Raw genomic sequence first — 25,362 nt, forward strand, 5'->3', positions numbered from 1 at the left:
GCCCAAGTCACATGAGCAGGAAAGTGGGAGTCAATTTATGTAAAAGTGTGTTAACTCCTGTTCAGTTCATCACATAAAAAAAACCTCAGAAATTGCCTTAGAGCTCTGAAAATATACCCCATGGCTTCAGATAAGCAGTAATGTTATTTGGCTGTTAAAACAAAATAAATGCAGTGGGACAAACATATGAAACCATGTATATTGCTTTTAACTTGTCTTTCCTTTACGTCCTCTTAATACTTATCATTCTAGTTATTGGGGCCTCACAACTGACATAGATTGCAGGCTGCTCTTAAAAACTCATTTTACAGAGGGGTGCTGGAACTAGGGGTGCTGGCACACCCCCTGGCTTGAAATGGTTTCCACCATATACAGAATTTACAGTTTAGTTCAGTGACTTTCAGTACCCCCCACTATAAAAACTGTTCCAACACCACCGGTTCGAATATCCACTGATATTCTCTACTCCATATGTAGCACTGTGATACTATCTCCATTCAATATGAGATTCTGCTCCGCCTCCAATGGTGAATCCTCCATAACAACACATACCTAATAAGTGTCAGGAGCCCACAAAGTGGGATCCGTTTGGACGCTTATTTAAACCTACAGCAGGCCCCATCCCAATGCCCCCATTACCACACCTCTCCTTCAATAGCTACTGACTTCCCCTACCTGGGCTAGCCTTTTGGGTCTGGGCGAGCCAGGCTGATGCCCTGCTACCCTTTCGTCTGAGTGTGATTTAGGGTGAGGGGGCAGACCCAAGGCCTACTCCTCCTCTGAAGTCACTGCTGTCTTTCTCCCCCTTCTCTCTCCTCTCTCCCCACGTGCCCCATTATTTCCCTCCCTCCATTAGGGGAGGCGCCACTACTCTTTCTGGAGCCTTGGCTCCATTGCTGGCTCTGTCGCTTTTCGCGCCGGGAGGGCCCAAGGGGCCCCTAGCTGCCCGCTCCGCCCTGCCGCAGAGGGGCAGCAGCAGGAGGAAAAGGAACCGCAGGCCGGGCGGGCTCGGCGGAGGCTGCAGCTCGCAGCGCTGGGAGGGAACCCCCCGGAGGTACCAGGGGTTGCCCTGGAAATCCCAGAACACGTTTCCCGGAGATTTTCAAGCCTCCCGCCTTGTAGCACTGACACAGGCCCCGCCCTGGGCCTAGGTCATGTACGAGCAGCCGCCGAGTTTTGGGACCCCAGCGAGGCAAAGGGCCCATCTTTTCCCGCACACGGGGCGGGGGAGTGTCTTTCTCTGCCTAGCGGAACCCCATGAAAGAGCCTATGTTTCCCGGCCGGACAGTAAGTGCGGTGGAACCCGCTGGTCCGTTCCTTCAATCATCCGCTCCGGGCCGAAGCAGGCAACATCCGCCTCTCCCCCAGCGAAGGAACCGCCTCGCTCCTGGTGACGCGAGGGGGCGGGGAGTGCGTTCATTGGTCGGCCGGCGAATGCCGGCCACTTCCCGGTGTGGCCATGGTGACCGGGATCGCCAGGTAGGGTAGGAAGTAGCGGGCGAGGGGTCCCGCCCCCGCAGGGCAAGGTGGGGGCCGCGGGGCTGGCCCCGGTCTCGCGGCCACGTAGGGCTCCGTGGGGGGACCGGGCTGCGCCAAGGCTACGGAGCGAAGCGGCGCAGCCTGGGGCGAGGCGGCCCGGACCCGCGTGGGGGCCTGGCTCTGGAGAGCGGCTGGCCTGGCGGGGCGCAGCGAGCCCGGCTGAGACTCCTCGTGCAAGGCGGGGAGTTGGGGACGAGCAACGGGGCGGGGTCCTTGCTGATGTGCTGGTTCCCGTTACCTGTAGGCGCCTGTCTCCCTCCAGCAGCCCCATCTCGGGGGGGCTCGTAAAAGGCCCCTGCCGAGGTTCACGACGCTGCAGCTGCAGCCTGGCCACCCCTAGGACGTTGGGCAGAGGGAGACGCGATCTTCTCCAGGGAGCTACCAGCTGTGGTCCTCCTTGCAACTTGGGGCTTGTCGGCCCTGGGGAACAGCCTGGAGTCGCTATTGTGGAGTAGATGGTTCTTTACAGTCAAACCCGAGTTTCTGTGTATTTGTTTGCTTGTTTTTTTTTTTTTTTTTGCAGTAGCTTCTCCCTGCAGCCAAGCCCTTCGGGTGTAACGCCTAGGTGCTACTTCTCTTCCCTGCACACTTGTTGGTCATAGGAACTGAGAGATTGCCAGAAGGGGCGGGGAACGGAGACATTCCAGGGAAAGTAGCCCCAGAAATGAGAGGCGCCTGCAGCTGTGCTGCAAAAGCAGCTTCTTGGTCTGGCAAACATCATGTGGCTCTCCCGCGAGGAACCCTGGTCTGCTTGACATTAGCAGAGCTGATGCAGAACAACTTCTGCTGTCAGATTAAAAGTAGGCTAAGGGACTGGTTAAGTCTGTTGTCTGGAACCTGAAAGGGAGACTGGGCATGAAGACTAGTGAGTTGCAGAGGCACCACTGGAGAATGGAGGTTGATCTCTCCAGTTTTGTTGGCTTTTCTTTGCCAAGTTAAATTTAGTTATGTCAATTAAGGGGGCTAGTTCTGTAACTAAGTGTAAAATTTGAAAAACTTAATTCTGAGATAAGCAAATTTATTAGAGCATAAGCTTTCATGGGCTACAGCCCACTTCATCGGATGCATAGAATGGAACATATAGTAAGGTATTGAAAGCTTATGCTCTAATAAATTTGTTAGTCTCTAAAGTGCCACAAGTACTCCTGTTCTTTTTGCGGATACAGACTAACACGGCTGCTACTCTGAAACCTGTAATCCTGAGATGTAACTGCAATCTATGATATGAAGAATTTGTGTGTGGTAACCAGTTCTTTAGCTACAGGAGGGTACAAAGTCAAATTAGTATGAACAGACAGCTGTTAATAATTTATAGTCTTGGGTAATGGGATAAGGAACATTTTGAACTCTAGGTTACACATTCAAATCCATCCCAAGACAGTAGTAGTGACCAAAAGTCATTGCTGTCTGATGGCTGTTCAATGGCCTATATGAAATAGAGCTGCATCTCAATCAGGTCTACATGAGAAACTTTTGCCAGTATAGAAATATTAGTTTGAGGGGGTGGCTATTTGCATTTGGGGTTTTTTGACATTGTATGCTGGCAAAATTCTTAGTGTAAAAGCAGTTATGCCAACACAAAAATGCTTTTGCTGATATAGTTTATTTAATTTGGGGAATAAACTAAGCTTTGCAGTAAAAGCACTCTTTTGACAGTGAAAGCTGTGTCTACACTAGTATGGTTTACCAGTAAAGCTATACTGGAACACCTTTTCTAGTGTAGGCCTGGTCTTTGTGTAGGTCCTAGTGGATACCTGTCAACATTAGAAAAATCACAGCTGGCACCTTTGTTGGTAGTGTCAGCAAAGAGGCTATGAACAGAATGAGTTGTACAAACTTGAACTACCTATAGATGTAGTCCGTAGAGGTCAGGAAGACTGGTAAGACAGTGTGTGAGGAGGGAAGGAAATTGCTTCACTGCTGTGCATACTGTATCTTAGGGCTTGTCTACATTGGCACTTTACAGCACTGCAACTCTCTCGCTCAGGGGTGTGAAAAAACACTCCCCTGAGCACAGAAAGTTTCAGCACTGTCAAGTGCCAGTGTACACAGTGCACCAGCGCTGGGAGCGACGCCCCTCGGGGAGGTGGTCTTTTTAGAGTACTGGAAGCCTCTCTCCCAGCGCTGTCTTGCAACTACACAAGCCACGTTAAAGCGCTGCCAGCATAGACTAGCCCTGAGTCTGTGAATAAAGATAAGTGCAGGGCTCTCAAGCTAGTACCTTTCACTGCTGTTATACTCACTAATTATAACTTAAAGAAAACAGGGGAGGAGGGTGAAGTTGGAGATAGGTTAATTTCCCCAAAATGTTTCAGATGGTGTTTGGTCTGACAGAATAATTTTTAGCAAGATATTCTTCTTGGCTTTTGAATCTTTTTTTTTTTCTGTATTTGTCGGTGTTTTAGCTCGTGCAGTACCCCAAGCACCTCAGCAGAGGGCTTAGAAAGGGGGATTTAGAAATAAAGTTGAATGATCAAGTGAAGGGGGCTTAAAAAAGGTTGCTGAGATGGGAATGATCTGTCCTAAACTCCCAATCTGGCAGTCATGTCAAGTGCTGAAAACATTCATTTTTTTTCCTGTCTCACAAGGAGATCACTGTATTGTATAATGACCACATGTCAAATCATACACAATACCGTGAAACTTCCTATTGAAATACAGGTGTTTGTTTGACTTAAGATATGGTTTGTAGTAATGTCTACAAGATGAGCAGCTTGTAGAAATAAAGGTGCAAAAACTCAAGCCTCAAACTAAAATTAATACAACTATGTCCATTTAAAAACAAAAAGCCCCAAACTACTGATTTATTGCTTTCTATTGTGTTCCACTATGTACAACAAAATTCAAACCCAAGATCCTTACCACTTGTGGCTCTTAGAGCATCCATGGCACTTTTTGTAAGAGTAAGAGAGTTAACCATGTTTCAGAGTAGCAGCCGTGTTAGTCTGTATTCGCAAAAAGAAAAGGAGTACTTGTGGCACCTTAGAGACTAACCAATTTATTTGAGCATAAGCTTTCGTGAGCTACAGCTCACTTCATCGGATGCATTCAGTGAAAAATACAGCGAGGAGATTTATATACACACAGAACATGAAAAAAATGGGTGTTATCATACACACTGTAAGGAGAGCGATCACTTAAGATGAGAGTTAACCATGACATCCTGGCCAAATTCCAACTTGGGTTATTGCATTCTTTCTCCCTAAATTCCCTCTGCCTTTTCAGTTGGATACAGAAGTTTTCAATTTCTGTGTCATGTTGGTGAATTCTGTGGAATGGCCACTGAGTGCCACCTTTGAAGTTTTAGTGATGGCTGATTGTCTCTGACAAATGTTCACATTATTTTCAGTTCATAGAGTCCTTTGGAACAAATGGTGTTATGTAAGTGTAAACTACTGTTTTTAGGTAACTTAATTGTTCACATGTGTAGGAGTGCATGGCCATCCCTCCCTGTCAGTCTCAGAGGGAGCCCACGCCCCCTCACTCTCGGGTCCCTAGCAAGGCAAGGGTTACTGGGGAAATAGTAGTTTCTAAGGGCTTGTCTATACTACCGGCCGGATTGACCGGCAGCGATCAATCCAGTGGTGGGGGGTGTCAATTTATCATGTCTAGTATAGACGCGATAAATCGACTGCTGATCGCTCTAGCATCGACTCTGGTACTCTACCCCAACGAGAAGTGCAAGTGGAATCGACGGGAGAGCGTCTCCTGTTGACACACCGCGGTAAGTAGATCTAAGTATGTCGACTTCAGCTACATTATTCACGTAGCTGAAGTTGTGTAACTTAGATTGACCCCCCCCGTAATGTAGATCAGCCCCAAGGCCCTTGCCCCCTAGGCAGGGCCAAGCTCCAGAGAGTCCAGGGGCTCAGGCCCTCAGCACCAAACAGTCTGACATCCTGGCTCTGCCAGACAGCAGACAAACACTAGTCTGTTGGCCTCAGGTGGGGAGGGTGCCACCCCAGAGGTGGGGTTGGCAGCAGGGCGTAGGGGGACCCAGGCCCACCCTACTGCACCAGGTCCCAGTCCAGGGTCCTAACAGTGGTAGTGGTTTCCACCACATGGTCAGTGGCGATCCAACTCAAACACTGACCTGGATTCAGGCAACAACGCAACCGGACTATCATCTGGTGTCCCTGGGCTACTTCCTATGCTTCCCTCATGGTATACCTGTTGTTTGGAGTTCTCCTCCAATCCCCGAGGTACACTGCTAATCGCAGCTCTTCTGGGTCCTCGTTGCTGTAGAGGTCTCCATTGGGTTCAGTCTTCAGCAGGAGTCATCTGTCTCCTCCACAGCTCCAGCCCAACTGAGCTGCAGGGCCTGCCTTTTATTCTTCCTGCCCTGCCCCTCTGCTTCTGGCAAGGTGGGCGTGAGTGTCCTGGCTTCGCCCACCAAGGGGCAGGCTGGGGAGGCCAAGCCCCGTTGCTAAACATAGATTTAATCACTTCACGTTACACCTATGTTCTTCTTATCAAATTCTGAATTAGTCTTTGAGCCTCAGTCTGTCATTTGCAGAGAACTCTCATGTGGTCACATGGAAATTCTGAGTTTGTTACCAAGTAAAAATTGCTGTTCACTTTTCATGAGATCATTATAAAAGTTTAATAGGTGATGTTTCTTCAGCAGTTTTTTAAAGTCTTAGGTGTGATTTAAATTCCTCTCCAAAGTGGTTGGCTCAATAAAGAGATTAACTGATATGAAACATAAACAGCCCTGGGCCAAGCACTTAAGATACTGGGACATCTCAAGGATGGAGAGGAAGGAGGGGTTTGTTTTTGGTTTTCGAATGTAGTGTGATCCAGTTTCAGGGTCTCTACTCCACTGGAGAGTTGAGCTACATTTGGAGCATGCTCCCACTCTGCAGAGATCTCAGCTGGTCCATGAGTCTTTCCTTGCCCCTGCAAAGTACATAAAATTCATTATTCTTCCTGGTAGATGTTCTCTTCAGCCCCATCAGCACCAGCTTAAAAAATTAAGCTGCTCTCTCTTCAAAGGTTATTTTTGTTTTTTTTTTTTCCTCATTCTTCTCTATATCTATATAAGCAGCGGGATCTAAATGACCCTCACATCTCCAAGGTCACAGACAGTGTTCCTGAGGTCTGTTGCTAGAGGCTGTTCTTGGCAATTTCCTGCCAGTGTTGGAGCGAGAGTGGCTGCTTGGCCCCCTGCCACTTCCCAGTTTAGATCTGTCTGCCCCGTGTCACCAGACCAGAGGGAGACACTATCCCAGAGAGCCACTGCTGGCAAGGAAGCTCTTTTCAAAGGTAGGAGATTGTACTTTCTTCAGACCAAAGACAGTAGCTCTCACAGGACAGGGCTGCACTTCTTCCAGCACAGTCAGTCCCCTACATAGGGGCTCTTCTCTCTTTTTGTTTTATTTTTTAAATGAGACCCTTTGCTTTCTAAAAATACCCTCACAGTTGCTACCATTTGTCATGTAAAGGACAACGTGATTCTAGGAGGCTGGAGTTACAGGAGAATAGGTATTATGAGAGACAGTTCTTCACTGTATAACTGTCTTAGTTTTGCAGTTTTTCACAGAGCCCCTTGGTACTTTAACTTGTCTCTGTTGCTTTCATGATCTCTTGTACTTGATAGGCAAGCCCTTTCACTCCTTCTGACTTCTACAGGCTTCTATTACCTTTCGTTTGGTTTGTTTTGAGGGGAAAAATTATTTGCATGTGTGGATGTGATCTGTTTTATACTATTTAGTCTTTTTGACAAGTTCCCAATAATTTGTATTTGTTTATATTCATTACAGTTTTTATTTGCCCTCCTGTTCAAGGTCCTTTCTCTTCCCCCACAATCTGTATGTTCTTCTGTGCTTTTGGGGATCGTGAGAGATATGATCAGTGATTTGCGACAGTTATGAGCTTGGAGTCCCCTCTTTTCCAGATAATTTGGTGTCATCTTAAACCTTCCTTCTAGCTGTCAGGAAAAGGTAGTGGATCCAAGTCTTGGAATGATGATGGTGGAATCTTGAACTTTGAAGCTGGAAGTCTGGGGAGTGCCCATTACGTCTTAAATTAACCAGCAGGGTTGATATATGGGCTGCCTCCTTGTATCTCTTCCTGAGATCCCTTTTAGTTACTCTGAAATTTCATCAGGTTTTAGGCCTTCTGACCTTCTTTCCATAACCTTTTGAGTATTAATTTTGTGCTGTGGATAAAATCCTTGTTGATTCCTGGCCTGTATTCCTTCCCCAGTTCACAACTACTCATTCCTTCAAACCCCCTCCACCAAGTAAATCTCAAGAAAAATGGTCAGGGCACATTCTGATACCCTGTTGTGTCAGCAAAGATGACTGAAACTGATAGTACCCTGCTTAATAAATGAGAGCACACCCTGTACTGAATTCCTTGGTTTCTGTGGCCATCCATTCCAGGTTGGGTCTGCCTCCACGCTAGCTGTACCTAAACTCTCACAGCAGGTCATTGCTGGGAGACTGGACACAAAAACTAAGGGCTAGATCTATCACCTATTAAAAGGGAATTCTGTGGACTTTAATGCGAGCTGCAGTAGTGCCCAAGGTGAGAGGTATTCTTGCCTTTCATGAACCACTGAAACCCTTTCTATCAGGAAGTTAGTCTAACTTGCAGCTATTAGGAGCTACTTCTATCCATCCCTTTTATGCATTTAGGAACTATCAAGCAGGGTCCAGGTTCCCTCGGATACTCCACAGTACATGCCATTCCACAGTACATGCCATTCCATATATAGACCAGAAAGCAAGGTAGGATAGGGTTTTCTATTCAAGCTATGACTAGTGAGCGAAACCCTCCCTGGAGTTTCCAACCCCATATGGCCAGGAGAGTAGCTCCCTCCTTGAATCAGTCTTAAAATGTGCTGAATGGTGGAGCCATCAGGCCATGCATTCTGTCCTTATTTTCATAATTCATTTCCTGGGCTACTGGGCAATTCCTTAATGGTTTTAAATTCCACTGGCGGTGTTGGTCCCTGATGATGATCTTGATTGAATGCAGGACCTTTGCTCTCCCCATAGAAAAATAGACTGTAGAACGGAATGGAATACAGCTACCTGGTGCCGTGTTTACTTGGGGCAAACTGTCCTCCAGCACCAAGAGACCCAGAGTGGACTAAGGTATTTTCTCTGTTGACCATGGAATCCAAGACGGTTGTTCCTTGGGCGCGGATGTTTACAAGATGGTTTGTAGTTTTTTACTTCTTATCCATTTTCTATGGGTGCTACCTTTTGCTTTAATTGGATTCTCAAAAACCACAAGTGAAGAAAACAGCAGATCGCTGGGAGCTTTCACCAGCCGATAGGGAGCCACGTATACACAAGTCACCTTCTTCCGCAAAGCCTTTTTACCCCAAGACATGTGACTGTGAGGAACGGGGATAGTTGCTGGTATCCATGTTATGTTTTTTCATCCTCTTGTCTGATTAATGGTTTCACCCTTGGCCACTGCTGCAACTCTTATGCCATAGTGATGCTTTCCAAAGTGCTGAAGTGTTCCAGCACTGCAGATGGGATGTACTTGGTACATAATGCAACAAAGAAAGGGCTAAAGTGTGTTTGTGAGCATAAACAAAAGCCTATGTAAACATGACGTCTTGGCATTCCTTTGCCATATTTACTGTTTCAATGACTTCTATATTAAGCGTCTTCAGTTTTACAATTCAAAGAAATGATTGGGGTTTTTTTTTTACGTGTAAGTTGATCCTGAAAATGGAGCAGAGCTTAGCAATCTAGGTCTGAGGTACTTTAGCAATTCTTTCCTATGCTTATACCTCTACATTAAGATCAACCCTGATCTCTGTCCTGAGGTTTCAAGCCTGACTGAGTTGGGGCTTCTTTTGTCCTGGGATTCTTTATAGAATTCCATTCCAATTCCATCCTCGGAGTCTCTCAGTGGCTGTCAAGCATTCCTATTCAGGTAGGTATCTCTGATCATTCATATCCCCCCTATTTCACCAGTTCTTTCTTCCTCTTTTATTTTCCCCTCTCTCTGCCCTGTGTGGGAGGGAGAGTTATCCAGCGATTGGAACACTAGACTGGAAGTTGTAAAATCAAAGTCCTGCTGCTGGTTGTGCAGCTGCTTCACTGTGATCTTGAGGTGGAGATTAGGTGACTTGTCCAGTTTCCCCATTCATAAATATGGAAATAGTAGAAAAAAGGCAACAAAAATTATTAGAGGTACAGAAAGGCTTCCAGATTCTAGTTTAGAAAGGAGATGAATAAGAAGTGATATGATAGACAAGAATAAAAAAAGTGTGGTGTACAGAAAAGGTGAGTCAGGCACTCATTTATGCTCTTTCAGAATGTAAAAACAAGGGGATGCTCAATGAAATTAAAAAGCAGCTTATTTTTGTGGTCAGTAAACCAGATGACTGATCCCCACAACAGTCTGGTGCAGTAGGTAATTCTAATCAGTGTGAACTTGGACTCTGCAGAATTGCTATAGCTAACACACGGGAATTGTCCATATGCTGTTGAACAGGGTGGTTAGCACAGTCATTGTAAAACTGGTTAAAAGGTATTCTAGCCCCACTGTACATATGGGGAAACGGAGGTAAAGGGCCAGATTTTCAGAATAGCTCAGCTCCCTTATAGGCACCTCAATTAAATGGCCAATTCCCAGTGAAAACAGCTTAGATGCCTAAATGGGAGTTGAACATCTACCTTGCCATAACTTGTTCCAAAAACAAGGGTCAGTGCCAGGGCTCTTGCTTCCCAGTTTTGCACTCAGACTCTAGAGCATAGCTTCCTCTTGTTCTCTGTGTGTATGTCTACACATTAAAGAAAAACCTGTGGCTGGCCCATGCCAGCCAACTCAGGCTCATGGGGCTCAGGCTGCGGGGCTGCTGCATAGACTTCTGGGCTCAGGAGCCTTCCCACCCCACAAGGTGGACTGGTTTATATCCACCTGGAATAATGCATAGGTACTTGTCTGTTATAGTCAGCATTTCGAGACTGTGGTGATAAATGCTATAGGAAAATCTAAGATGTTTTTATAGCACCACAGATGTGCAGACACTTCCTAGCCCCAAGGAGCATGTCGTCCAACTGCTACGTGCACAAGAAAACAAATGCAGAGAGTGAACAGAAATGTACAATGAGAGAAAAAGAGGCTGTTGGAAATGGAGTTTCTGAGCCTAACCGTGTAGCAAGGAACCTTAAGATGCCCAAAACCAAATGTCCTTGTGTGATGCTCAAATGGGCATTTAAGTATCTAAAATGGGCATTTACATGATACTACCAATTTTGTGCAGGATTTTGACATTTTCCTGAATGTGTCCACATGAAAACTGGGTCCTGTGTGCTGGAAAGGGGCCAGGGTAGGGGGCAGAGAGTGGGTACGTGTATGTTAGCTTCTTACTCTGGTCAACATCCTAAAGGGGAAAAGGGACACCAACAGATTTCAAGCTCTTCCTAGCTTTTCTAGCTGTGAAGTGCTTGTTTGCTTTCATTTTGTTGCTCTAGGAAGAACATTCACAAAGGGAAGCTCATGGATCTCACCTTCACAGCCATTGTCCCACTGCTTCTCGGAAGCGTGGGGCTCTTCGCCCTCTTCAGGCTGCTGCAGCGAATGAGGATGCGAGCCTACCTCCAGGATGCAGTAGTGGTGATCACAGGAGCTACATCTGGCCTGGGGAAAGGTGGGTCTCCAAGTGCACTGCAAGGTGGCAGGAGGATGGGAGTCTGGGGCGCAGAGGGGTCTGAAGAGGAATTGTTTGTTCAGAGCCACACCCTTGTGAACATGTAACAGCACGGAGCAGAATGTTTCTGTGCCTTTGCACCTTGGAGAGGTAATGGGAATAGCCATACATCCAAACCAATCACAGCCGCCCAAACTATACGCTTCCATGTAGGATACCATACCTCGGCACTTACTAGTAAGGCGCCTATTGTTTGTTTTTATAAACTTGAGAGCTCATTGAAGTGAATGACTGGTAGCAGACACCCTATGCTGTCAGGGGTCTTTGCCCACCTAACATACTGGGAAAGCCAGGAGAGCAGACTGACAGATCCTACAGATACATGGAAAATTCAAAGACTCTTATGTCAACTTTATAAATGCTAGATGTATTTGTACGGGCTGGGGTTGTATTCTGGCTCCATGGGAAAGTTATAGGAGTTTTAAACAGGAACTAAAATCATTGGAGGAGGGGGCAATTTAATGCACACCTCTAGGTTGGTAATAAGTCTGGAGAAGCCTCACATTGCATAGACTGGTTTGATGGGGAGAGAACGGCCACTCAGATCTGATCCAAGAACTTACATGGGACTGTGAGGGACAGGCCCTGCAAAAGGACCTGGCATCCTTTAAAACTTGCGAGGGTCTCTGTAAGGTAGATGGGTGACTCTTGGTAAGATAGAAGTGTGTACAGGAGTTGTTCATTGTTTTAAGATTTGTCTTCTCTGAAATGCCGTTGTTTGAATAAATACTTTGCTTTATGAAAGCTGGCTAGTCCCTGGTTAACCCTGTCATTGTCACTGAGAGAACAGGACTGCAGGCACTGAACTAAAGTCAGACCTGCTGAAAGGATTTCAGAGAATTGCCAGAGAATTCAGAGAGTTGTGGGACTCCCTAGAAGCCTGAGACCTAAGTGGGATGCCCTCAAGGAGGACACGAAGGGCTTAAAGGTGCAGTTACTCAGGAACTGTGACACAGACCATTTCTAAAAGACCTTCTGGAGCTGGTGGTCTGGACTCGTCTCCTCTTGTACTTCCAGATTATATTTTCCGCAGTCTGTTCCTGTCCACAGTTATGGGGCATGATTCTATGCATGCTTCTCTCTCCTTGGGTGCAAATTCCAAGTGGGCAAATTTTAAGTTCAAACACTCCACCCCACCACTGTCAGTGGGAGCCAAGAACTTTAAGAAATGCAAAGGTGGTTCATGTAAACAGCCATTAAGTATGTGATCTGGTAGCTTTTGTCAGTGAGAGACTTATGAGCTGCCTGGGTGGATGTGCTCTATAATTCTTCTTCCCAGAATTTGCCTTAAAAAAGCTTCTTGGGCTTACAGTGTCCTTTCTGCTGTCTTGTGACTTCTCATTGCCACTTGTACAGCTTGTGTGTGTACTACCTTTTTGTGTGGATTTGTCCTTGAGGAGCAGCAACCTCACTAGCAAAATGGTCAGAATATACTGGATGCCCATCTCAGACAGTCAGAACTGAAGACCTGCAAGTGTGAGGAGGCAGGAGGCAGGGAGGAGTATCATGTTTCATGTTTGGAAGAGAGACAGAACCAGTGTCCTGGGAGAGACCTTTGAAGTCCAAGTAGCGTATTACAATTTAAATGCCATACATTTATTGGGAGTCGCTTTCCTACTTGTTGCTTTTTCAACTAAGGAGCAAGAAGGGATCCTCCCAGCCAATGTTCCCTCTAATTTTTGACATGCCATGTGTGCAAAAAATTTCTTCTGTGCAAATTTTTGTGTGCATGGTGTTTCACCGTGTGTGCGGGGTTTAGGATCTGTGTGTGCATGTGCACACACACACACACACACACAGCTTGGAGGGAACAGTGCTCCAAGCCCAAAGTTCTTACCCCCTTTTCAAATTTTAGTTCCACCCATTATGCAATCAGTTTTCCTCTCTTATAGGCTCTGCTGCATTAAAATGCCAAGAAGAGCTTATGCCATCTTTTTTCTCAGGGCTATTTATACATTGACACATCTAATTACCCTTGGCTATGTATTGTTCCGCACCCTTAGATGTCATCACAAAGCAGTCCAGTGTAATGAATAAGGGACTTATTTCATTAGGTCATGATCAAAGGGCGTGGAAGAACATAAAGCTGCCCTAGTAGTTAAGAATTACACCAGAAATAAATAGCCCTGAGAGAGGGATAACATCACGTTATTTTTTGTTGCCTTTTCTTAAGGATTAGAATAATAGTAGCTGGGTGGATAAGAGTTATCATTAGGGCCCTACCAAATTCATGGCCATGAAAAACATGTCACAGACTGTGAAATCTGGTCTTGGGTGCTCTTACCCTATATTATACAGATTTTACAGGGGAGACCAGCATTTCTCAAATTGGGCATCCCAACCCAAAAGGGAGTTGCGGAGGGGTTCACAGGGTTATTGTCACCCTTACTTCTGCATTGCCTTCAGAGCTGGGTGGCTGGACAGAGGCAGCTGTTAGTGGGGCACTCAGCTCTGAAGGCAGTGTCCCGCAAACAGCAGTGCAGAAGTAAGGATGGCAATACTATACCAGGCCATCTTACTTCTGCGCTGCTGCTGCTGGCGGTGGCTCTGCCTTCAGAGCTGGGCTCCCAGCCCGCAGCTGCCGCTCTCCAGCTTCCCAGCTCTGAAGGCAGCGCCGCAGCCAGCAGCAGTTCAGAGGTAAGGGTAGAAGTACCGCAACCCTCCCTACAATAACCTTCGACACCCCCCTGCCCCCCCCACAACTCCTTTATGGGTTAGGACCCCTAAATTACAGTACCCTGAAATTTCAGATTTAAATAGCTGAAATAATGAAATTTATTTTAAAAATCCTATTACTGTGAAATTGACCAAAATGGACTGTGAATTAGGGATGTAAAATAGTAAACTGTTAGTCAGTAAGCATTAGTCTTACCGGTTAACTGTCCTAACCATTAACCACAGCTGTGCTGACCAGCTGGTGGCCCCAGCAGTTAATCAGTTAAACAATATAATTTTAATAATTTAAACGGTTAACTTTTTTTTAAACAATATTTACATCCCTGCCGTGAATTTGGTAGGGACCTAGTTATCTCACTGCAATGCCAGGCTGTAGTCTCCCTTCATAGAGAATGAAGCTGCCATTATTTATGACCCTAGTGCATTTGGCTAGGAATGATTTTCCAAGGCCCCTGATGTTTCAGATGCCTGAAGAGGCAGTGTGTCCATTTGTTATGTCCCTCCTCCCCATCTCTCTCCACCTTCCAATGGCATAAGGCATTTGTTTCTAGTCCAGGAATGTTAAAATACTGGACCTTAAACTACAACTTTGATTTACAGAAAAACTAGTTTAGATCCTTTTTCGAGGCAATGATTTCCATTGCACTGGCATCTAGAGGCTAAGGCCCCGGTGTGCTAGGCACTGTATATGCACAACAAAAAGATGGTCCTTGCCCAAAAGATTTTACTTTGTTTTAAGACTAGGGACAACAGGTGGACATGGGGAACATAAGGGGACAGTAACATAGTTATGAGCAGTGGTCAGAACAGGCCAACTGCCTAACCATTGTTAAGTGTTTCTAAAAGACAGAGTTTCTCTCTTACTCCAAGGCCTTTCTGCTGGGACTCATGCTTCTGAGGCAGCCTGGCTTTTCAGACAAAAGATGAAAAATTAAGATACTACTGTAAAAATAAAAAGCTTTTCTATTAGAAATGTGGTATAAATAAAATGTGTCTTGCTATGGGTTTAAGATTCTGTTGGCGGGTTTGTGAGATGATTTGGTCACGTGATCAACATGGCCATCTCCAGCCCATACTAATGGGATCTTTAGTGCATGTCTCCAGCTATAAAATAGATACAAAATCCGTTTCCGGCATTAAAACGTCTGCTCTTCTTTTACCCCCTTCCTCCAAAGAATGTGCAAAAGCTTTCCATGCAGCTGGTTCCAGACTGGTGCTCTGTGGCAGAAATGGTGAGAGACTGCAGGACCTGGTGCAGGAGCTCTCTGCCAAGGCAAATCACGCAAAGAATGTAAGTGTAGGGAGAGAATGGGCTGTTACATCCTGGTGCTGGGTTTGCTGTTCATTCCATTACAGGATATGCAGAATTTCTTGTTGGCTGTGTTGAATGAGAAAGTTGCAATCCTGCAATTATCAGCAGTTTATGCTGCATGTATGGGAGTATAATCTAGTGATGTGTCCTGTCTTGCAGAAAATGTTCATGAGTCAACCAGCTTAAAAATGATGCATGATTTAACAAACCAAGTGTGTGCATGCAGGGTATAGACCTGTACCCCGGGCAGAGTAACTTAACTGATTTTAATTTTGTTTTTGATCTCTCCCTATGAAATTGGTTGGATAAAAGAATAGCATCTGGCCACTGAAGTTCTTAGTGGTGCAGGTACAATCCCAGGATAACAGAACGGGTTGGGACTCTTTGACCATATCCGACTTATTTTATCTAACAAAGCAGTAACACACAGGAGCAAGAGAGATTCCAGGGGGATTGCACTTGCTCACTGCCTGCCTGCCTGGTGTTGGGAGCAGACCAAAGCGCAGTGCACTCCAGCTATTCTGTACTGATTTATTGGCCCACAGAGGGCTGTTACATGTTGACACAACTTAGAGCTGCCGTAGGGAGGTGCAAAGGTGATTTAAAGCTGCCTTTTGATCCTCTCACCTTGTTCCTGCACCAGGTGCAGAAAAGGAGCAACATAGAACTGAGGCCCTTAGTTGTATCTCTCTCTGTCCTAACAACGCATCCCTCCCAAACAGAACAGAACAAACTGGAGGGATGTGTGTATGGTACCTCCATGCACTCTGGCATTTACTTCCACAACTCTAACAACACAAGAATTTTCTGCTGTGCTCTTGGGCCAGATAATAATGCCATTTCTGTTTCCTCATTAAATAGCTCTTTGTCTCTGCTACTTCCACCCTTCACATTGCCACAAACCCTTCCCTAATGCAGAAGGGTGATCCATGTTTTAAAGTGTTACCAGTCTACTGCGGCTCAGATCCCCAGTAGTTTGAGGATGGGACTGCTAGGAGGATGTGGGTAGGGAAGAAGAGTGGACTCTTCCCGATAGGGACTGTCCTACGGAAGTCTGACAGGATATAACAAGTAGAAGAAAATTGATCTCCACACCACTCCATTTCATTTCCCTTGTTACTTCCAGTGCTGGGAAGATCAAGAGGTGGCCCAGTTGTGAGGATCATAGAGTTCTAAGATGTGGCCAGGGGCAGCTACCCTCTCTACCAGTAATACTCAGACCTCAGTGTTTCAGGATCAGCATTACCCAAAAGAGTCACAGTAGTGTGAATTCATTGTTTCATTTACCAAGCCTCAGTCTAAAGTATCACTGCTCGATGCTATGGAAGTGTGATCTGAGATTGACATGGTCCCAGCATACGGTTCTTCAGATTAAGATGGAACATTGCATGCTGGAACCTGTGGTTTCTTGAGTCCATACCAAAGGAAATGGAAATTTTCCTCTATTGATGATTGTGGGCTCCTTCCAAGTAGCCACTGCAGCCTATGATCGGACAAAGATTGGGTGATCCTGCCTTCTCAGCTTTGAAGGTACATTCCTCTTCTTTGCACCTTCTCCCTAAGAAATGGGAATGAATGGGCAGAATGTCCAGGAGCCCAGAAGAAGCCTTTTGCTAACATGTAGTTTGTTCACAGATACACAAACCTTTCACTGTGATCTTTGACCTCTCTGATACTAAAATGGTAGTAAGTGCTGCTGAAGAGATCCTGAAGTGTGTGGGTCATGTGGACATACTGATCAACAATGCAGGGATCAGTTACCGAGGAACGATATTGGACACGGGGATGGATGTGGACAAAAAAGTGATGGAAACCAACTACTTTGGTCCTATAGCATTCACAAAAGGTACATGCTATTTCTCCCTTCCTCATGCATTCAAGTGGGGCTGTTTCTTAGCTCTTCAGATCAGGATTACCTCTGCCCCTTGTTCTAATTGCCTACCCATTGCTCTCTGCTTTACATTGCCACCCCATTCTTAATCCTAATATGATTCTTCAGAAAAGACCTCCTGAACTCTTTGCTCTCTCAATTCTCAGAGGCCCTTGCACTAAAATAGTTTCTTCCGTAATTGTTGCGTATCCATATTATTTGTGTATCCCTGGTGACAGCCCTATTGTGTTTGTCTGGTTTGGAAAAGTTTCTATATAGACAGCAAAACTGGGATCCGTCTGGGAAGTAGGTACCTGACACGAGTTTAGAAATATTGAAACCAAGAGCAAAAGCACTCTTTATCACTTCCGAGAGGCATTTCCTTCTGCCAAGCCATAGAGGGTTAGAAAAAGACAGACACCTTTATTGATAGCATATCTTACTCTACACAGAAGTAATTTGCCTCTCCTCCTTTTGTAACATTTCTGTTGCTCCCTGCCATTTTTGCTGTAGAATGTAAACCATCCAGTCCTGCCTAAAATTGCCCAGAGTTTAGATGGGCTCAGCAGAGCCGGTCTTCTGTGAACTGTGCTTAGGTGCTTTGGCTTAACTAGAATCCCAGCTGAAGCTGCAGTTAGTGTTCAGGTTTAAAATGACAATCATGGTGCACGCAACCCTTTTGACCCCAAGGAGGGTGGTTCATGAGTCATTAGGAGTGTGTAGAATAGTTCATAATGGAGGGTGCCTCTGGTATTGCAGTCTCAAGTGGAGCTGGAAGATTGGGGTTGGGGGAGAAGAACAAGGAGAGAATGGACCTTCTTGGCATTGCTTAATCTGGGGCCTAACAAGGGGCTTTCACTTTAACGTGAGCATCTTGTTAACCAGTGTCCCCTGGCCCTGCTCCTAAATTGGATCAGCAGACCTTAGATGACCCCAGGTGTCATAGTGACATGGCTCTTATAAACACTGATTCTGGTTAGCAGTAACAGCAATTATTAATCTCTCTCTCTAGCTCTTCTGCCCTCCATGATCAAAAGACAACAAGGCCACATTGTGGTGATCAGCAGTGTTCAAGGCAAAATAAGCATTCCTTTCAGATCAGCATGTAAGTAGCTGTACGCAGGACGGGGAATAGGAGTCCAGGGCACTTGAGTGGAGGGCTGAATATTTGGATACTATTTCCACTGCTCCCGTCCTTGGAGGAGGCACTATGCATGGAATGCAAGAGCTGTGGAACATTCTCAGTGTGGCTCAACCCTCTGACAGTGGTCAGAAGTGTTCAAGGGAGGGGAGCCTTGATCATAAGTCTTAAAATCTTCATAGACTGAAGTGCTGGTCTAAAATTCTCATGGGAGGGCAGGCTAGACTCTCCTTCCTTCCCTGACAGCTTCATGGCATCGATCCATGCTAATGTCTGAGAGCCCCTGCAAACTTTAGTTACTAGGATTTAGCTCCATAATGGTATTGCCGTTTATCCATGCTCTTTTCCTGGCTGCTGCGTGACAGTTCTCCCTGGGTGTAAGGATCCTGGGAATGTACAAGCGAATCCTGTTACTTAAAGAGCACAGTATTTTTATCAAATCCATAAGCAGATAAGGTCTTTGGCATGAAGAGCCTGCAGTCGAATTTGGACATATAAGGGTAATAATTCAGACTCAAGACGAGCCATCTGTGAAAAAATTAGTGTAGGAGACCTCAAGAAAATAGAGATTTAAAAGGAGAGAGGGAGAGTGCTTGAAACATGGGAAATTGGAGACCATTTCAAGCATAGACTGCAGGATGGAAAGAAAATACAAAGCTGAGAGATAAGAGGGAACCGCAAATAAGGAGGAATGCACAGACGGGTTGTACGATGAAACGAGTGGAACTGTAAAGAGTCTGGTAGGGGAGGAGCTTGAACTTGATATAGAAGGAGAGGGGAAGCCAGTGAAGGGTTTCAAGAAGGGGTTGTGATGTGTTCAGAGCAGCAGCAGAAGAAGATAACAGAATAGAATAGAATTAGGTTGGGGGAGAACAAGATAAGCTGAAGTAGTTGATAAAATATGCTCCAGGCCTGGACCCAGTTTTTGGAAGCTGGGGTGAATGAAGAGAATATGGATTTTAGAGACCACATAAGTGACAGGACTTAATGAGAGCCTGAATGTGGGTTGGAGTAGGGAAGAAAAGAGATTCCAATTATCTAGTCTTGCAGACTCCATGATCGGGGAGAATTAGAGTGTTCCTATTGGACTGGGAAGAGAGACTTTGGGCAGTAGCTCAATTGAGGGGAGGGGGATGCATGGAAAAAAAGGTGAATAAATCCTGCCCTAGGTTGTATGACTTGTCTTTGCTCCCACCTAGTTGTATGATCAGGTTTTTAATTAAGTATATGTATTTGAAAGAAGCCACTCCCTGAGCCTGCTCTATGCCTTGTCATATCAGGCCCTGCTGTCCTGCTATTGGGAATTATATTCCTGCTCTGCCTCAACCATGTATTTCCTCAATTGCTCTTCTATGCTGAACTCCAGCTCTCTTATCAAATGTGAGAGGCAGTATTGATTGTTCTAGGGCCTTCAGCCCACGTCCGATATTAAGCCCTGTATCCTAGCCAGCTTCCAATTTGGGTAATGACATTTTGCCTTTTGAAAATGCCTCTAACTTCCATTAAGAGTTGCTGTTCTTCGCTTCTTGTAACGAAGCAATATAGTGTTGCAGTGTTATGTTAAATGGTGCTGTGCTCTAGTGACAAAGGGGTTGCAGGTGAAAAAATTTGCCTGAACCCTGCTCCTCCCCCGTCTGACTGCACGCCCAAGTTGTGTTTTGCAGATGCAGCGTCCAAACATGCCACCCAGGCCTTTTTTGACTGCCTGCGAGCGGAGATGGAACAGTATGAAATCGATGTGACTGTTGTGAGCCCTGGCTATATTCAGACAAACCTGTCTGTCAATGCTGTAACTGCAGATGGATCTCGCTATGGAGGTGAGGATTGGCCTTCTGCCAAATTAAATGTGAAAATTAAAATAAGAGCCAAAAACTCAAAAGGTAATAACAAAATGTTTAAGTACATCAGAAGCAGGAAGCCTGCTAAACAACCAGTGGGGCCCCTGGATGATCGAGATTCAAAAGGAGCACTTAAAGATGATAAGTCATCACAGAGAAACTAAATGAATTATTTGCTTCAGTCTTCACAGCTGAGGATGTTAGGGAGATTCCCAAACCTGAGCCGTCTTTTGTAGGTGACAAATTTTGAGGAATTGTCACAGATTGAAGTGTCACTAGAGGAGGTTTTGGAATTAATTGAGAAACTTAACAGTAACAAGTCACCGGGACCAGATGGCATTCACCCAAGAGTTCTGAAAGAACTCAAATGTGAAATTGCAGAACTATTAACTATGGTTTGTAACCTGTCCTTTAAATCAACTACTGTACCCAGTGACTGGAAGATAGCTAATGTAACGCCAATATTTAAGAAGGGCTCTAGAGGTGATCCTGGCAATTACAGACAAGTAATTAGTTAATTACGGCAATTACAGTACCGGCCTAATTAGTTGAAACAATAAAATTGTCAGACGCTTAGAAGAACATAAATTGTTGCACAAAAGTCAACATGGTTTCTGTAAAGGGTATCATGTTTTACCAATTTATTAGAGTTCTTTGAGGGGGTCAACAAACTTGTGGACAAGGAGGATCCCGTGGACATAGTGTACAGTAACTTCTCACTTAGTCGTCCCGGTTAACGTTGTTTCGTTGTTACGTTGCTGATCAATTAGGGAACGTGTTCATTTAAAGTTGTGCAATGCTCCACTATTATGTTGTTTGGCTGCCTGCTTTATAATATACCTGTAATTAAACTGCTTGTTTAAAATGTATATAATGCCTTTTGTCTGGCAAAAAAAAATTTCCCTGGAACCTAACCCCCCCCCCAGTTACATTAATTCTTATGGGGAAATTGGATTCACTTAACATCGTTTCATTTAAAGTCGCATTTTTCAAGAACATAACTACAACGTTAAGTGAGGAATTACTGTACTTAGATTTCCAGAAAGCCTTTGACAAGGTCCCTCACCACAGGCTCTTACGTAAATTAAGTTGTTATGGGATAAGAGGGAAGATCCTTTCTTGGATTGAGTAAAAGACAGGGAACAAAGGGTAGGAATAAATGGTAAATTTTCAGAATGGAGAGGGGTAACTAGTGGTGTTCCCCAAGGGTCAGTCCTAGGACGAATTCTATTCAACTTATTCATAAATGATCTGGAGAAAGGGGTAAACAGTGAGGTGGCCAAGTTTGCAGATGTTACTAAACTGTTCGAGATAGTTAAGATCAAAGCAGACTGTGAAGAACTTCAGAAAGGTCTCACAAAATTAAGTGATTGGGCAACAAAATGGCAAATGAAATTTAATGTGGATAAATGTAAAGTAATGCACATTGGAAAAAATAACCCCAACTATATATACAATATGATGGGGGCTAATTTAGCTACAACTAATCAGGAGAAAGATCTTGGAGTCATCATGGATATTTCTCTGAAGACGTCCACGCAGTGTGCAGCAGCAGTCAAAAAAGCAAATGGGATGTTAGGAATCATTTAAAAAGGGATAGAGAATAAGACGGAGAATATCTTATTACCCTTATATAAATCCATGGTACGCCCACATCTTGAATACTGCATACAGATGTGGTCCCCTCATCTCAAAAAAGATATACTGGCATTGGAAAAGGTTCAGAAAAGGGCAACTAAAATGATTAGGAGTTTGGAACGGGTCCCATATGAGGAGAGATTAAAGAGGCTAGGACTTTTCAGCTTGGAAAAGAGGAGACTAAGGGGGGATATGATAGAGGTATATAAAATCATGAGTGGTGTGGAGAAAGTGAATAAGGAAAAGTTATTTACTTGTTCCCATAATAAAAACTAGGGGCCACCAAATGAAATTAATGGGTAGCAGGTTTAAAACAGATAAAAGGAAGTTCTTCTTCACTCAGCGCACAGTCAACCTGTGGAACTCCTTACCTGAGGAGGTTGTGAAGGCTAGGACTATAACAGGGTTTAAAAGAGAACTGGATAAATTCATGGATGTTAAGTCTATTAATGGCTATTAGCCAGGATGGGTAAGGAATGGTGTCCCTAGCCTCTGTTTGTCAGAGGGTGGAGATGAATGGCAGGAGAGAGATCACTTGATTATTACCTGTTAGGTTCACTGCCTCTGGGGCACCTGGCATTGGCCACTGTCTGTAGACAGGATACTGGGCTGGATGGACCTTTGGTCTGACCCAGTATGGCCATTCTTATGTACTCATAGGAAACACTATCGCGTCTCTGCTAACAAAACTACTCTCAACGCCTCCACCTTGGCAATTTGCCAGATCTCTGTGTTGCAGGCAAGAGAGTGATTGCATTAGCAGAGTTCTACAAAAGGGTTGCATCGGCCTCAGGAGTTTGGGGAATGGGGTTTTCCTCAGGGAATGGCTTTGATGCTGGCTGTAGGGGTGTCTCCAAGGAGTAGCACAAAAGCTGAGATCTCTCACAAAGAAGAAATTGCTATGTTGGGGTTACACAGGGACCTCAAGGGGCTTTAAATGGTACATATGAGCAGGCATTTTTAACAAGCCAATTCTGTGGCAGGCCACACCTGTTGAAACAAGCTTAATTGACCGTATTTCTTACAGTGTTGCTGTAGCCATATTGGTCCCAGGATATTAGAGAGAAGGTGGATGAGGTAATCTTTTATTGGACCAACTTCTATTGATAAAAAAAAACATTACCTCATCCACCTGGTGTCTTTGTTTCTTACAGGGATACAAAGACTATCCAATAGAAAGGAGGCTGTTAGTTAAGAGGGAAGGAGGAAAATGAGTTCAGATTATTGAACTATAGCTCCAGCTGAGCTTTGGGGAATGTGGAAATTATCCTCGTCTCCCTCATTTCAGCCAGTCAATATGCACCTGGCATTTACGCAGTAAAGTAACAGCAAGTGAAACTTGTGAGAGTGTTCAACATTGGAGCCTCCATCCATAACTGAACTAAAATGTCTAATAATGCCTCTGGTGAACCGCATGGTTCAGTGGTGGAGCAATGGCCTGGGATCTGGGAGGACCCCCTCTACTGACCCGAGCTCAGCCATCACTCCAAACTTGGACTCCCACCAAAGCCACCTGAAACTGGTTTAAAAGCAAGAATCTCACTGACAACAAAACGCTGAGCTTTCCTGGGGAAATAACCCTTCAGAAACGAGTGCTTACCTGCTGCGGTCCATGCTGATTTCCCTTTGCTCTTTACAGTTACGGACAAGAACACCAGTGAAGGCAGAACAGCTGCAGAGGTGGCTCAGGTGGTTCTTAATGCAGTGGGGCAGAAGAAGAAGGAGGTGCTCGTAGCTGGCTTACTGCCTTCCCTGGCTGTTTACCTGCGAACTCTGTCCCCCAGACTCTTCTTCACCTTTATGGCATCTAGAGCAAGAAAGGAGAGGAAAGCAAAGGACTCTTAGGCAGACCTCAGCTCCCACAGGCATTGACTAGGGAAAGGAAACGAACTCAGGCATCTTGGCTTTGTCTATGGATGTGTTACTTCAAGAAACAAATTTAAAAGGTTCCATCTTACCATTGAGTGCAGAGTTGGAAGTTCCATGCAGACCACAGGAGGCCCACGGTGCCAGAAAACAGTGCCATACCATCACCTAGAGAAGGCTTCCTCTACTACAGGTGAACTGGCTGAAGCTGCAAGGGATAATACCTGAGGAGAATCTTTCCCACTCTCCCCACCCTCATTTTGAGTTTTAGTGCTCTCCATTGAGTAGGAGCCAGTGCTGGCTAAAGCCAAGCACAGGCAGATAGATGTTAGCTTTCTCCCCCAGTGCTTCCAGTGAACTTCAGTCCTCACCCAGGAGCTCTCCAGAGCAGAGTCTGCCCCCAATCTGATCCAGAAGTTATCCCTTGGGTTGGAATGGTCTGTGTCCCTAGTACACAGCATCACTTGATTTAAGCCAAAATTAACAGTTCAGTGCTGCTTTTTAAACAGTTTAAAGTGTCCAGGTCCAGTCTGGGATGACACCATGGATATCTGTACTGGATGGAGCATGAGTAACCCATTAAGCCACCTAACCTTCAGATCAGCGTTTGTATTCGCTTTTTCCTAAAGTAGCTCTAGGAAGACAAGCCCTCCACTGCTGTGTTTGGCTGCAGTGCGTGTTGCTGCCAGGTAAGCACTGAACACCTGTGAAAGGTGGTGGTGGCGGCAGCAGCATCAACGTGAACCTTGGACTGTAAAACGCACCCAGCGTTGTTCTGCTGCGTGCCTAGAGCAAGGAATAAGCTGTGACCCCTTTGGTGCCAGGCAACAAGCCTCGTGATGACAAGGGGTGGGAAGTGAACCTGTAGGTTCAGCTAATGGAGACAGACCCATATGGTTTTGGCTTTAAAACAGGTATTATATATTAATTGGGACCTATTACTCCAAAACACAGTGTGGAAGTAGTATCCTGCTAAACAACTTCAGCACTGAGGCTCCAGGGAGAGGACACTGTATCTGTCGTCCTCCCATTTTCCCTGTGCCTAGTGGAGCGTCTCCCTCACAGAGGGAGGCAGGACCCTCATCCCTTCTCCTGAACACTGATTACTAGTGGGCAGGTTAGAATCTGTACCCTACAGGGTGGCAGTGTTGCTCAATTTTCCACTTGTTTGATAAGGCAGGCAGAAGCAGAGCTGAGTCATTCTTAGCTTCCTTATTTAAAAAAAAGACCCTGATAGCAGAAACAGCGTAAAATCCATCCACACCCAATCCCTGCACTCAGCTGTTAAGACCACATCCTGTTCTTATTCTGAGTCTCCATTTCTCCGCACTTTACCACTCTTGTGTGCGTCCTGCCTGTAAGTGCACCACAACTAATGGGAATAAAAGTTGTACTCCGTGTCCCTCCAAGGTTTGAAATGAAGTGTTTTGTGCTGCAGCCCATGTTGGGCAAGGCAGCTGAAGCTAATTTGGGGGAATTCCTGTGCTGGTGCCTTGCCACCGGGGAGTCAAGATGAGATTGTAGCACATACACCTCAGTCCCAGCCTCTGCTGGCTTGGGCACAGTCTCACTTGTAGAGTAGCCCTCTCCGGCTTCTATTCAGGCAAGAGCTAGTTGTTGTGAAGGGCAGCCTTTTGCAAGGGTGAGGGGCTGGGCGGGCCTTCCCCTCAGAAACTCGCTTCAAGTTTTCACCTTAAAGTACTGAATTGCTTTGGCTCTATGGTGACCCTCACCCCTGAAAGCCCTAGCAAAGCATTACATTGCAGAGCTGGTACATAGGATAAACATTACAACTCC

The 25,362-nt window shown here is 45.4% G+C and overlaps 1 protein-coding gene across 2 annotated transcripts; it reads left to right on the forward strand.

Moving 5' to 3' along the window:
* Nucleotides 1-1,348: 1,348 nt before the first annotated feature.
* On the forward strand, nt 1,349-24,974 carry DHRS7B (dehydrogenase/reductase 7B). Of its 2 annotated transcripts, none has more exons than XM_077827921.1 (7): nt 1,349-1,479; nt 10,989-11,164; nt 15,076-15,191; nt 16,848-17,058; nt 18,095-18,187; nt 19,888-20,040; nt 23,339-24,974. In XM_077827921.1, the coding sequence occupies exons 1-7, from the start codon at nt 1,460-1,462 to the stop codon at nt 23,542-23,544; spliced, it is 975 nt and encodes a 324-aa protein (XP_077684047.1). In that variant the 5' UTR covers nt 1,349-1,459; the 3' UTR covers nt 23,545-24,974. The 2 variants fall into 2 exon arrangements, with proteins under 2 accessions (XP_077684047.1, XP_077684048.1); XM_077827922.1 differs by lacking the exon at nt 1,349-1,479 and adding an exon at nt 3,721-5,263.
* The last annotated feature ends 388 nt before the right edge of the window (nt 24,975-25,362 follow it).

This window comes from Eretmochelys imbricata, chromosome 10, assembly GCF_965152235.1.
Source record: "Eretmochelys imbricata isolate rEreImb1 chromosome 10, rEreImb1.hap1, whole genome shotgun sequence".
NCBI lineage: Eukaryota > Metazoa > Chordata > Testudines > Cheloniidae > Eretmochelys > Eretmochelys imbricata.